At 36.4% G+C, this 14,157-nt stretch overlaps 1 protein-coding gene across 2 annotated transcripts in view; it reads right to left on the reverse strand.

Annotated features, from left to right (window-relative positions):
* Positions 1-13,710, reverse strand: part of furinb (furin (paired basic amino acid cleaving enzyme) b) — a 116,754-nt gene extending 103,044 nt beyond the window's left edge. Inside the window, exons 1-2 of one of the 2 annotated variants that reach the window (XM_055034865.1) lie at positions 13,271-13,710; positions 480-759 (exon numbers count right to left, since the gene is read on the reverse strand). In XM_055034865.1, the coding sequence (XP_054890840.1) occupies positions 480-656 (177 nt within the window). In that variant the 5' untranslated portion in view covers positions 657-759; positions 13,271-13,710. Of the gene's footprint in view, positions 1-479; positions 760-12,957; positions 13,132-13,270 lie in introns of those variants that run through there. The other variant, XM_055034876.1, reaches the window with a different exon arrangement.
* Positions 13,711-14,157: the final 447 nt, after the last annotated feature.

Here is a 14,157-nt window from a genome sequence, read left to right on the forward strand (position 1 = left end):
CAAAACCTCCCCAAACACTTGGTTGTGTATCTTTTTTTTTTTTTATCTTTTTATCCTTCCACTCAATTTTCCATTATTACGTTTGTCTACAGTTCTCTCAGCGTCAGTGTGCAGGGTATCAATGAAAGTTTGCTGTAAAACTGTTGAATTGTTTTGATGGTGCAGTGCATAACAATTTTGTATAACGAGTACCTTTTTCATCTTTTGCACATTTTAATTTTTTAAGGGAGAAATTTTTGGGTTCTTGTAGCTGTAAGCCAAACGCATCCGAATATTTCAAACATGTCACTCTGTGTAACAATCCCATTGAAATAACAGTTCCACAGTTTGAACTGAATTACTGAAATGAATTATGAATTAACTTCTTAATTGATATGCACCTATGCTGCTGGGTGTGCATATAAGACAGATTACTTTCACACAGAGCATTCACTGTACAACTACCTAGAAAAAAGTATCTTGGTATGAGAAAAACTTACATTGCCTTGGTTGATGAAACCATGCTCTCTGGCGATGCGGTCAGCCTCCCTAGGACCTCCATTGATCTGGACAGCCCATGTGTTGGTGAAAATCTCGGCAGCATCAATCCACTTCAACTCGGCTGTCAGAAGGACAAGACTTGTCCACACAATCGGCAGAGCCACCCGGGCATCCATTAAAAGGAGAACTCTTCACAGGGTGGTCTGTGTGCTGGTCTGAAGCTGCTTCCCAGGCAGAGTTGGGCTGCTCTACCTTACAGCAGCAAAGTAGAGCAGTGGCCTAGAGATGGGAGGACAGAGGAAGCTATAAACAAAAACATGGCCTTCTAAACTGGGTCAGTCTTGGGCAGTAAAATAATCCTGCAGATGACAATGAGACCCAAGCAAAGACTAACTGGGGATCACCCACACATCTTATTATTCACCTTATGAAGCTTCATGTCCACTGTAAGACTATGAGAAAAATTTTCATAAATATGCAAAATATTAATATTAGATTAGAACAGAAAAATAATCTGCCACAACCCAAAATTATTTCTCTATTTCACTTTATGTTCCAGAGACATGAAATGGTAATGTATGATAATCATATACAGTAAGCATCTTGCTGCAGTACAGCAGCAGCGCCAAGCAAACTCATACTGCTAATGGCAAAAAAAAAAAAAAAAGACAAAGAACTTCCAGGCGAAAATGTATTTAAATATTCAGTCAGACACTGTTCTTCAATTTTGAATATTCTGGAATATTGCTTATTAGTTTTGGTAAGGTCATGTTCAACATTTTCTAACCTAACAATAAAATAAAATGTCAGATTTAAAAAAGGAACCAATATTTGAGCAGAAGTTCAAACAAAAAGATGTTCAGCTTTGACGACTCTGCTGTCATTTGAATTGCCTCTCTCTGGGTCAGATAAAAGAAGTCCCTAAAGAAAGACTAAGTTGGGGAAATTCCTGTACAAAGAGAGGTTGTGAATATCTGCAAAACAAATCATGTCAATATTAAAAAATGTGCGACAGTGCAAAACATTCCAGATGCCTTCAAAAAGCATCATTATGCCAGCAAATTCGTCAAGCTGCAGGCTTACAGCACTTCCACAACACATTGGCGAATTAGTTATTTATTTTTCACAAACATGCAGGACTGACCTACACCCACAATAACTGCTCTCGTCCAGGTGCCTTGTAAATATCCTTGACAGACTGACAGCTACACACTCTGATGAATATCCTGTGCATTAATTTGTTTATTTAAGTATCTCTGGTTAAGTCTGCTTAGCCTGAATGCCTGTGAATACGTCTCTCTTACAAGTACAATCTTAATTGCTAGTAATTCATGTTTAGTCAACTGGCTAGCAATATGTCTGAAAGATTTTTTGTCTTTTAATTCAAAAGAATCATTACATGCCTGAAACCTTGAATTTAAAAGTAGCTCTTGGCAAGAGTCTTCTGTAGAAAAGTCTACCTTTTTCTGCATAGAGCCTAAAAACACATTTTCCACAGTTGTTTTCTGATTTTCTGACCAGACCATCACAAAAGCCAACCACATCAGTGCAGTAAGCTGCATTTATTTGAAATACATGTTTTTGAATGCATATGTTTTGCTAATTGTTTACTGTTTGTGAAAGTTTCCTTTCAACTTCACTCTACTTCTCCGATGAGCTCAGCATTTTTGGATGGAAGGAGGGATATGTGCTTCTTTCCTACATTATGAATTCTTGATTTCTGTGAGCGGATCAGGAAAAAAGTGTTTGTCTTTCAGCTCTCATGAGAGATAAACTTTCCCCTCACTGTTAAATCATTTTGATCTCATCAGCTGGCTGTGCAGGGAAGAAAATATTGTCTTCCTCTATGGAGAAAAGCAATATTTGAGCCGTTTTAAGCATTTGAGGCATCAAAGAACGTATGTCATGCAAAACTGCAAGACGTATGATTCACATCTGCATGGAATAAACCAATTGCATTTACCCATGGACCAAATGTCTCACATCTGCTACTACTACTAATAATGATAGATTTTATTTAAAAACAAAAAATGATTGTAAAAAGTACACCTGTGTGAGTTAAGAAGAATGGGTTAATCAAAAAAGCTAGTTTTTGGATCAGATTAAATTTTACCAATTGCTAAGAAAGTTGCTGTAGCCTTTTTGCAGAGGCAAATATGACCATTCACAAGTGGGCACCAGCTTGTTCAAGCTCAAATAGTTCTCCTCAGAAGAAAAAAAGTTAAACTAATTTATATCTCAGCAGTTTAATTAAACTGAGCTAGTAAGTACACAATCATTTGTGTAGTTTTCCACATCTTCCACCATAGTACATCTGTTCGAAATATTAGTTTCTTTAGATTGCCTTCTGGCTCCCTGTTTTTTGCTGATTCTTTGTTATGTACCAAGATGCAGAGAAAAGAGCAGGATATGCGATTTTTGGTGGGAGCGTGAAATGAACTAAACACAAATCAATACACCAAGTTTGCTTTTACTCTCCTTTTTGAACTTATGTGCATTGGAGGACGTGCAAAAAACCCAACATATTTTATTTCATGTTTCAGACATTTATTGTATATATTATAATCATACATTAAATGGAAATGTATGATTATAATATACATCATACCCCAAGAGTTCCAAGCAAATTCATGATACTAATGTCAAAAGGAATACAAAGGACCTCCAGATAGAGGTGCACCAATGTATCAATGCTGAAATTAAATAGTTCTTCATGTAGCACTATCTGATCATTTTAGATGTCAGCACTGCTGGTAGTAGAAAAAGAATCATATGCAGCACCCTCCATACTTTTTGCCACACTGGAAATAAAGATCTATAGAAAGACTTAAAATAAATTCATTTTTCTGAATGATATTTATTTAACACAGTTATAAATGACAGTGTTAGAAAAACAATTAGAAAAATAACACAAAATTCTTTACCTAGCCTTGTTTATTAAAATTGACTTATGAGAGGGTGATTAGCCTTTGTCTGTTTTATTTTCTAATTTATTCATGTTTTCTCTTTGGGTTTATTTCAAATGCAAATGACACAAAGACTGAAAAGAAAAGAAAAAAGAAAAGAAAGGGAGAGTTGTGGGGTAAAACTGTAAAAGAGAGAGAGGAATAGAAGAGGGGAAGAAGAGTAGAGGGAGAACACAAAGACAAAAGGAATCTGGTTGTACAGTCAGGAAAGAAAAAACTATTAAACTGAGAAACCACGGTGACAAACATGTATACATATGATAATAATGTCACTGTAAAGCACAAAGTAATAATTAAAACAAGATGTCCTTGAACACCTTAATTCATGCCCGAGTGAACATCATTGTCTGTTTCAGCGTAACACCCATCTGCCTTTCTCTCATCTTTCCTGCCACTGTTTAGATGAGTAGCAAAGCTCATTTTTAACCCAGGGAAATAAGAAGTCATAAATGGTAAATGGCTTGTAATGTATAGTGCTTTATCAATTCCAGCGGACCACAAAGTGCTTCATACAACATTCACCTTTTCATGCACACATTCACACGCTCATAGATAACAAATCTAAAACACTGTAAAAAAAGACTTTGGTTACCTTCATTTAGCATTTATTTAGCAAGAACTATTGGATATACAATTAATTATGCCACTGGAGAGTTTGAAGAAAGCTAGGAAAAAAAATCCTCACCTAGAATAAAAGCGTGTATATATAAGTATATATATAGTTATATAACTATATATATAACTATATAATTATATATATTTAGTTATATATATATATATTTATATATATATATATATATATATATTATATATATATATATATATATATATATAGATTTATATATATATATATATATAGATTTATATTTATATATATATATATATATATATATATATATATATATAGAGAGAGAGAGAGAGAGAGAGAGAGAGAGAGAGAGAGAGAGACATTTAATCAAGGGCAGAAATACATTGCTTGAATTAAGAAATTTTTTATTTATATTTGAGTGAGAAAAATATTATTTTTGAAAAATGTTGGTGGTTTATATCAAACAGTAGACCAGACTTTGCTGGGGAATTCTTTGTACTGTACCTAGGTTCAAGGTTTATCAGGTTTCTTTTGAAACAGCTCCTTTTACTTCAGCACTGTCACAAAATGAACAAGGACCTATCACAGTGAGCAGTGACTTTTTCATGTTTCATTTTATTATCTGGACCAACTTTTCTTTTTCTTTATTTTTGTTAATATTCACTTCAGATATCCATCCGGATAGATATCCATTGGAGGAAACACATCTTAGCTGCATGTATTCAAGATCTCATTTTTCAGCTCAGTAAATTATTTAGTAAGTTTAATATTTTGCCAAATGGCTCAGCTCTTCCTTAACCTTGACATCTTGAGTAGAGAAATGTTGGTATTACTGCACACAAAGCTACAAGCTATCTTTCCATCTCTCACTTCATCCTACAGTCATGCATAAGATAATCAAATGTCTCTCCATGAGGAAGACACTGCCGCCCAACCTGAAGGGAATGGGACCATCCTTTTCCAGTTAAGAGGCTTCACACATAAAGCATCACCACCTCAGACTTACTACTCAAGTAGTACAGCCGAGTGCACAGTGAAGGTCAATGCTTCACACAACATCTCCAAAAGACAAAGAAAAGGGCCTGAAGTTTTTAAATCAGACACCCTCCTTTCCACAAAAGGTTCATGGACTGCTTGAGATGCAGTCCACCAACTGCATCTCACACAGAACCAGAGACAAGGGACAGCCATGAGAGTGACCAGCCACGCTGAAAAGAAGATCAAAATTGTCCAAAGAATGTGGACCCAAAGCTCTTTTTTGCTTTGGGCCTAAAAATATTGGAAAGCTCTTAAAAGCTACTCCATATTCCTGCAGCAGCATCCACAAAATTAGCTTAAGAGACATGGCGATAAGGGTTCTTGAAATCCACAAAACACACACATAACAGTCAACCAAACGAATGACCCTCTCCGCTACTGTAACAGGAAAATTCTAGTCAATCGTTCCATGACAATGCTCTTCCTAAATCTGGCAGAGTCTCCTTTCCAACAGAATTAGAGAAAACTTCCCCAGGAGTTCCTGAGTATTGTAATTCTGTGATTACTGAAACACAGTCTTGTCAACCTTCCTTAAATATTGGGACTGCCACTTCATGTTACTTCCAGTACTGTATACAAGAAGTATGTCAGCCAGTGATGCAGTCCAAAAAATGTATTTCACTTAGCTGATCGGTGTATAGCAGTATATATAGGATCCTCCTAACAATGAACATACCCTCTTCTCCCATTTTCAAAGACAATTATACTACTTTCCGGAGAATATATGAATCCACAGTGTTCAAAGAGGAGTAAGTCACAGACTGCATCTGTGGGTTTACAGATACATTTGGAAGTGGGTGTGTAATTTAAGTGCATCAGGAGAGGTGCTGGAAACATAACTAGAGGCTGTCACTCTTCCTCTGGAGTAATTCTTCTGAGCTCATTAGATGGTGTGTTGGAGCCATACAAACAGCGGTCTGCTGACACTGAATAGAGGGAGAAATACACTAATGGAGAGGAAAAGACGAGCATCTCTCCCCTCAAACTGCATTGTGGAATATAACGAGCGTATTAAAACAAAATAGTTAAAATTCAATCTCTCAAAACACTGTCATGAGAAGAGGCAACAAGAGGCCGCTTGCTCCTACAATATACATCAAAGACCTAAAAATGAGATGAAACTTCAACCTTCAAACCACAGGAGAGATAAAGCGTTTCAAACTGAACTCCGGTGGAAACATATAAATCAGTTGCACAACCTCTGTCAGGAACAGTGCAATGCAGGAGTCAATTTGGCTGTAAAAATGCAGTAGAATAAGTGACCTGCTGTATGCTAAATATCTGGAGAGCTTTAAATTAATAATTCAGAACCCAATGTTTTAAACTGCTGACAGACTTGTGAGTGGGAGTTACACTACAGTGATAAGACAAGTGTATAAGTTGATTGGAGGACATGAAGCAACAACTGCTAACTCCAATCAAAACACATAAACTCATCATAGGCATTTCTCGTTGCTTCTTCAGTTTCAACAGCCAAGGGGGCTGAGGACCACATTGGAGCTCCTGAGTGGGAACAGAGAGAGCAGGAACAGCTCAGGCACGCACGGCACACAGTTCAGCAATTAGTATTTTAACCTCACTAAACCCAAGGCCACAGTCCCTACAGAGTAAAGATATGCAGATTCAAAATTTGAATCTTGAAGCTTGGCTCCACTTTAATTCATTCAAAAAGTTTGGAAAGATTATTAAATTTTTTTGTTGTATTCCCTTAGAAGTGATCACAACAAATTCAGTGATCCAAGTTACAAAGTTTATATATCCATTATATTAAATAGCCTTATGATACACAAAGTGATATATTCTGAAGAATAACTTGCAGTTAATAAAAAAACAACCTTTCAGTTCTCAGAAATTTACAGGATTACATGAGACCAGTTCAAAGAGAATGTTTCAGACAGAGATGCTATATAATGGCCTTCAACTGGATCCTAACGATGAGTGGTGACTTGACATTTGTCTACCAGACAGTCATTGACACCCTCCACAAGGAGCATAAACCACAAAAGGTCATTGCTAAAGAAGTTGACCACACAAGAGGAACATGAGAGACCCTAAACCCAACAATGCAGAAAAGCTGAACATTTCGATGAAAGCAAGCTGGATTTCCTAAGCATCTCAGCAAAGCGTCATGCTATCATATCCTCCTACATTCAACTGATGCAGCAATTCACGCAAAAAGAGCTCCAACCGAGTATTGAGTAAAAATACTGGCCTTGAATGCACAACATTTTCAGCAGGATAACATTTCTGTTGAAATGTCTGTGATTATTGATAATGTCCATATTATTATTTTGGGGTTTCCATACTTGTAGGCTGTAATGGTCAAAATAAGCAGCAGTAGATGCTTGAAATGTTTGCAAGTATGCAATCAATCTATAAAATTTGTTTAATTTCTTAAGTTGAAATAAATAAATCTTTCATAATAATCAATTAATTGAGATCCACTTTTATTTACTCCTGTCACCTTGTGATCTGCTGCTCAACCAGTGTTCATCTCCAAATTGCTCTTGGATGGTTGAACAAAGTTTCCCATGGAGTTTTTGATTTTTTTTGTGTTTTTATTAACACCAATGTTTTTAGGAAAAATCAAGAGACAACTTGTGTTTTGGACGGTCCTTTTTTTGGCTGTAATAAACAGTCTGAATATGGTTTCACCAGATAATATAACATAATCCCAATCTTCTACAGGGCAAACCTGATACTTCATGCAAAATATTTGTTCGATTTTGCATCTTTTTTTTCTAGAACTGAATTTAATTTTTGGTGACCTAAAAGTTTCTCCCGTCTGAGAAAATGGCAATATGGCATATGTCTAATATTGGCAAATAACATGAATCAAGCACTTGGTGGATTTCTTGAACAACCTAAAGGTTTTTTTGTTAGTTTTTTTAACCAAGATTAAACACACCCCCTCCTCCAAGTGCTTGATGCTTCAATGAAAGGCTGTTTTGGGCACCATCCTACCTCTGGCAATATGCTTTTAAGATAAATGTTTGTGCTCTGTTAAGAACACATGTTCCCTTAGCAGTAACTACAGTTGACAAAAGAAGAATGATTTCAAGCACCACTTTCTTTTAAAGCTTTCAGCTCTTCAAATCTAGTCAGAGTGACAAGAGCTACGCTGAACTCATTAGCACTGAACTAACAGGTATAGAAAAAAGGTTGAAGACCTAAAGCTGTGTAAATGTATAACTCAGTTCATTTTGCTACCTGATAGTAATTTTTAAAATAGGATTCATGTAATCTGATCAACTTTCAATCACTACATATATCTACCATGAAAAAGTCCTGCACTTTGTGGAAAAACCTTTGACCATGAAGGCTCCTTGTGATTTGCTAAATATTTTTTTAGTAATGATGCATAGTTAAGTCCTAACAGAATTTATATCCCTAATCGACATGGATTTAAAATTACATGAACAAATTAATTATCTAAAAATATTATGAAACAATGTAAATGAGCATCAATTTTGGGAAACCCCCCACCCCCACCCCCCAGCTTTTATTTACAATTTATTTTAAATGTAATATCAAAAAATAAATATATAAGCTTAACTAGATTCTGTAAAACCTGACATTTTGCTTTATGTCCAATCAACAGAATAATTAATAGAACACTCAATTTCAAGTTCGCATTATTCCTCCATAATATCACAATTGCAGGCTTCATTTTATGATGCCCTAATTGTTTTTTTTTTTTTTGTTTGTTTTTTTTAGTTCTACAATGGTCTTAACTTTTACAGTTAATGTCATTACTGTAAAAAAAAAAAAAACATCAACAGTTGAACATTTACAGACTGACAAGGGAGGCAGCTTTAATATTAAAGATATTTCTCAGGTCACAAAATATAGTAACCTTTTTTAAATTATTCAGGCCAATTCAATATCAATTTACTAATTCTACATCCATATTTATGCCTTTTGAGTTTTAACAGTTGCTGTCATTTTGCAACATAATGTACCAGATAGTGTCTTGAGCTGCTGTTTTTCCAATAAGCTATTTTTACTGACAGTCATTTTCTTCTATTTTTACTGTGCTCTCTATCCCTAGGCTTCTTTTTCAGTGTCACAATTTAGGTTTCATTTATGCTGTGTTATCTTGGTTTTAATTTCTTCACCAAGTTTTCCTCTCCTATTTTTAAAGACTTGATGGAGATAAAGCTACAAAAGCCACAAGAAACCCACACAAATGTGTTGTGTATCATAAAACAAACAAAAAAAAACTTTTAACACATTTAGATAGACACTTAATTATGAATAGCTTTCTTCTGACAGATTTATAGCAGCATCAAAACAGGAAATGATATGTTCTATATCAAAGTATCAGTTATTTAATTGTTGTAAAAACTGAAGAAGCTTCAGACAAAAAAGAGAAAAAAAAAGCTTTGATTGTGAAACTCCTTTAGGCAGACCCAATCCAGATTTCAAAGCAGCAAAGCACACCTAACCACCAAACATTGATATAATTTGACGGTATCGTTGGTGTACTTTTTCTTGAAATCCTACACTAGTTTTACACCAGATGGCATGACACACACACACATCTTCCAAAACCATCCACTTTTCACTTGTTCCAAGAATATTTTCCCCCAGGAACATCAAGAGAGCTTCTGCATGATGTGGCAGGCCTTTGTGTTGGTTTTGCCTTAAAATTTTCCCAAGCGCGGCATATCTCCCCAGTATCAATCAAGATCGCAAACATTAACTGAGGCATGTGCAATCTACAATGCTTTAGCAACTTTTTGCTGGGTACTTTTATGATTTCCTGGATAATTCATCAATGAACACAGAGTCTGACTACATCTGGGGAGGTCCTCCACTCTTTCAAGTTTTCTCCTTTATCGATTATGATTCTTGCTGTGGTTAAGCTTTAGAAATGGCTTTGAGACGCTTTCCAGAGTGATATGTCAATAAAAGGTTTTTGTTCATCCTTCTATTTGTATTTTAAGAAGTGTCGGTTTTTGAGATGTTTTAGCCTACTTCATGTTGAATTAGAAGTTATATTTAGATGATTGGAAATAAAGCCCAAAAAACTGGATAATCACTGTTAATTAATAAATTACAAAGAGAGCAATTATTTTTTGTCACATAGGGTAAGGATTGTTTGGATACCTTTTTCTCCAAATCCTCGTTGGAAAACTGCTTTTTGTATTTGTTCTGTCTGATATGTTTGATGATCCAAAACTATCAATTCTGACCAGAAAAAGCATAAATAGGAGAAATCTAGGGAGGTTGAGGGGATTCAGGGGATATACTTTCCACAGTGTTATGCTTGGCAAATTTTCTAGTCTTTTGTTTTTAATAACATCCAACAAAAACTATGCTGGTATGTCACTTCATCCATATTCAATTAATGTAATAAAATTAAAAGTTGGATTTTCTCATTTTTCACTGTGAGACATGCAGTGACAATAACAAAAAAATGTCTTAATGCTTTCTTTTTTCCTCTCCAAATAATTACCGAGGGGGTTGTAATTACAAATTCAGTATTCATATTAAAAAACGAGGAGGGAATGACTTAAAATTATTGCAAATCTAAAACAGTAGCAGCAACAATTAATCTCAGAAAACCTTGTCAAACATAGATAGCTACCTGAAACAAGTGCAAGTGTATTTTTTACCCTCTGAATTTGATTTTCCCTATGCACACGAAATATGCTTAACCCCCAGGTTCTCATTATATTGTTCCCATGAACCCACGTAAAAGGTACATATCACACATAGGGCACGTACATTCAGTTAACTTTGTCTGCATTAGTGTTAGCAAAGAGAGATGTGATTTCAAAGCCTTCATGGATGCACAGATGATTTGCATTGGTAATGATGAGCACACGGAACTGTGACAGACCATATGCAGCACTCCAGCTCTATTTCAGGGAGCCCTTCAGCCAAATCAACACCCACCATGTGCTCTGGGCTGCCCCCATTGCTGGAAACCAAGGCTCGGCAAGCAAGCGGCAGCATTTGTGAAGTGCCACTGACAGCCAAGCTTCCTCTCCTGGGAGGGAAAGCTGATCAAAGTTAGGAGTGTGGTCGGAAAGAAGCAGCACTGAAGCATGTCATGCTCGGTCACGACAGCCGTGCACAGCTGGATGGGAGCAGTGTGTGCACCGCAAAGTCAGAAACCAGATCCATTCTTACTCCCACAACCCACCGGCTTCGGAGATGGAGAAGCCTGATGAAGTGGTGTGTGGGGCGACAGCAGCGTATCCTGGAGAAGCAATCAATTGTGTAAATAATGCTCCACAGAGGGATCCAACCCAATTTTAAATAGCGATGTGGATCTGAGCATTGCTTCCCAGGTTGAACCTCCATTCATTCATGTCACCCTTTGCCCTAGTTATAGATGAGTTATACCATAGAGTAGTTTGTTTTCACACATCTTCCTCCTACACTGCATCTCCATTTAGTGTCTCTTAAAAAAGTTTCAGAGCCAGAGAATTATCAGCACAGTTTAACCCTTTGTGCTGATGAAATGCAGAGGTTTCACAGATGAGGACCACTATAAAACCATAATACCTTTGATCCTGGGCACAATGTAGGCTGAACAAAGATATTGAAAATAAATAAATAAGAGCTTTACAGAGTAACTTTGATTCGGTGTGTAATCCGTCCTAGAATAATGCTTGGAGCCATGCTGGTGCTGGTGACCTTGATTTCCTCTCTCTGCTGATATCTCAGTGGAAATTAAAATAACAATAATGTTTTCCTCGGGGCACGATCGGATGTATACTAAATCATTCCAGGATTTAGTTGTTCCCCCCAACCCCACTTGTTTGTTCAAACAGAGCACGCAGAGATTATATCCGAATAGGCACAAATATAGTATTTAATGACAGTATGAAGAGGAATAGTGCATAGCTAGGTCTGAACAATTCCAGCTTTGCCTGAGGAGCAGCACTAAATGAGATTTATCACTGCAATTCACACCTTACTCTGATAGAAAGAGCTACTCGAAGCGGGTTTTAGCTGTAAGGCTTAAGGTAAAAGAAAAAACGAAAAATTAAGAAAACTCGAGTGTGTGGTTAGTGCATGTTTTGGTAATTGCATGTTCTCATTAGACACCAGTAATGGTCTTTTTCTTCTGTACTAATCAAAGGTGTTGTGCCATGACTTTTTAAATCACAAAAGATAGATGAAAAAGAATGGAAAAGCTAGGCAAATCCAAAATATTATCAATTTGAATGATACACAATATATCTTTTAATTCATGTTTTAAAATGACCTGGTTCTGTTGATGATAGAAAAACATTTTAATTTGAGATGTTTCTTTCTTTTTTATTGATCAAACTTGAAAAATAATAGTCTTTCAGCAGTAAATTATTTACTGCTGAAATTTAAAAAAAGAAAATTACAAGCAAATAATAATAATTGAAAAAACAAACAAACAAGAAGCTGTAATTTTTCCCCCTCAAACAAAAAAAAAAAAAAAAAACAGGCACCAAATTATAACTATTGAATACTGTGAAAGTGGATGGCATTGTTTTTTCTAAGAATAATGTGGTTTGTTTTAATCTTATGTGTGTTTTATATCTAAAAGCCTCTTGTATGGAGAGCGACATCACCGGATGAATATATAGAAAATGTGAGCTGAGGTGCAGAGGTTTTTCTTTGTCAGTGATTTCATGCTTTCCTCATTTTAAATGTAAAAAGAAAATTAAATTCCTACTGAACCGCATCAGTTTGAGTCTCACAAAAAAGAAAGAAATTCAACAACTTGGTAATGTTTGCATTTTATAACCGTTTCTGATGAAAACTTTAGTTACCAAAACAAGCAGGCAGAATGCATACAAGAGAAAGAGAAGGGAGGAAAACAGAGTAAAAGTTTAAAGTACAGATCAAAGAAAGACTATTTTAATTTTGGCGATAAAAGGAATTTCTTACCAACTGTGAACTTCATGGAAAAGGCATCACAAATCAAAATGTCAAAGCTGGACAGGTGCTACTCTACTGGTGATAAAGTCCATCTACGTAGCATTTAAAAAAGACTATAGTACCCGGTCGGTGTCTTACTGGGAAAATTCACCTGACTGGGAGGTCTGGTGAAGACTGCTGGCAGAGATCGTGCAACGCTTTCTGCAAATATTCCCATTGTGTTCCCACCCACTCCGCTGCTATTCTCCTCCCTGCGTATGACACACCGCACTCGTGGACATCACAGAAACTAGAAGAAAATGCAAAAAGTCAAAACAATTACCTCAGAAAGTCAGATAACAGCCATGAGGACCGAGCCGTCATGCTCCCCTCATCTTCCTTCTCCTGTCCTCCTCCTCGCTCCAAGCGGAGACTCCCCTCTCTCTTCCTTTCTTTTGTGCGTTAACTACCCAACTTTACATCCATTCCCTTCACTTGCTTCAGGAAATTATTTGTTTGTTGTTTTTTTTTTTTATGCTACCCGCACGCACCCATTTTCCTCCAAGAAGTCATCAATTAAACTCCCCCTTCTTGCTTGTCATTCGCAAACAACTTAACACCATGATTATACATTTCAACAATAAACTTCAACCGTCGCTTTCCATTTTTTGAAGATTTCCTGCAACCCAAGAAGTTGTTTTTGCTGGATGTGTTAAGCGAGTGTCAATAATATCAAACAAAATTGCGGGTGAAATAGGACTCCGTGCCCATACAATGTAGCGGTTCACCATTGGACGGAGATGACAACAAACTGCCACAAACCTCCTTTCTCACGGAAATACGTCACGTTCAGAAGCAAGTGGATTATCTTGGACGCTTGGTTTGTTTCACCTTCCTCGCCCAGAGGGGCGGCTATCAGCTTTTTCCCTATTAAATATCGTTTTCCTTATAGCAAGTGGACGCCGTGTTAGATGAATTGTCCAGCATAAAAGATACGGCCTTGAGTCCACCATATTGTGTGTGGCAAATAGATCACGAGCCTTAAAAAGACTCTTGGAACTAAATCGTCTTGTGCAGTTTGAATGCTTCAATAAAATTGTGACTGAGGGCGAAGTTGATGCACAATCCCGACTCTCATGCTTTGGCTTCCCTTGTTGTGCTAATGGTAGTTATAATTCGGATAAACTGACTTTTACTGCTACTGCCAAGAATTAATGATTTTAAGCAGGT

This window comes from Poeciliopsis prolifica, unplaced genomic scaffold (genome assembly GCF_027474105.1).
Source record: "Poeciliopsis prolifica strain line A6 unplaced genomic scaffold, Auburn_PproV2 SCAFFOLD001, whole genome shotgun sequence".
Classification (NCBI taxonomy): Eukaryota; Metazoa; Chordata; class Actinopteri; order Cyprinodontiformes; family Poeciliidae; genus Poeciliopsis; species Poeciliopsis prolifica.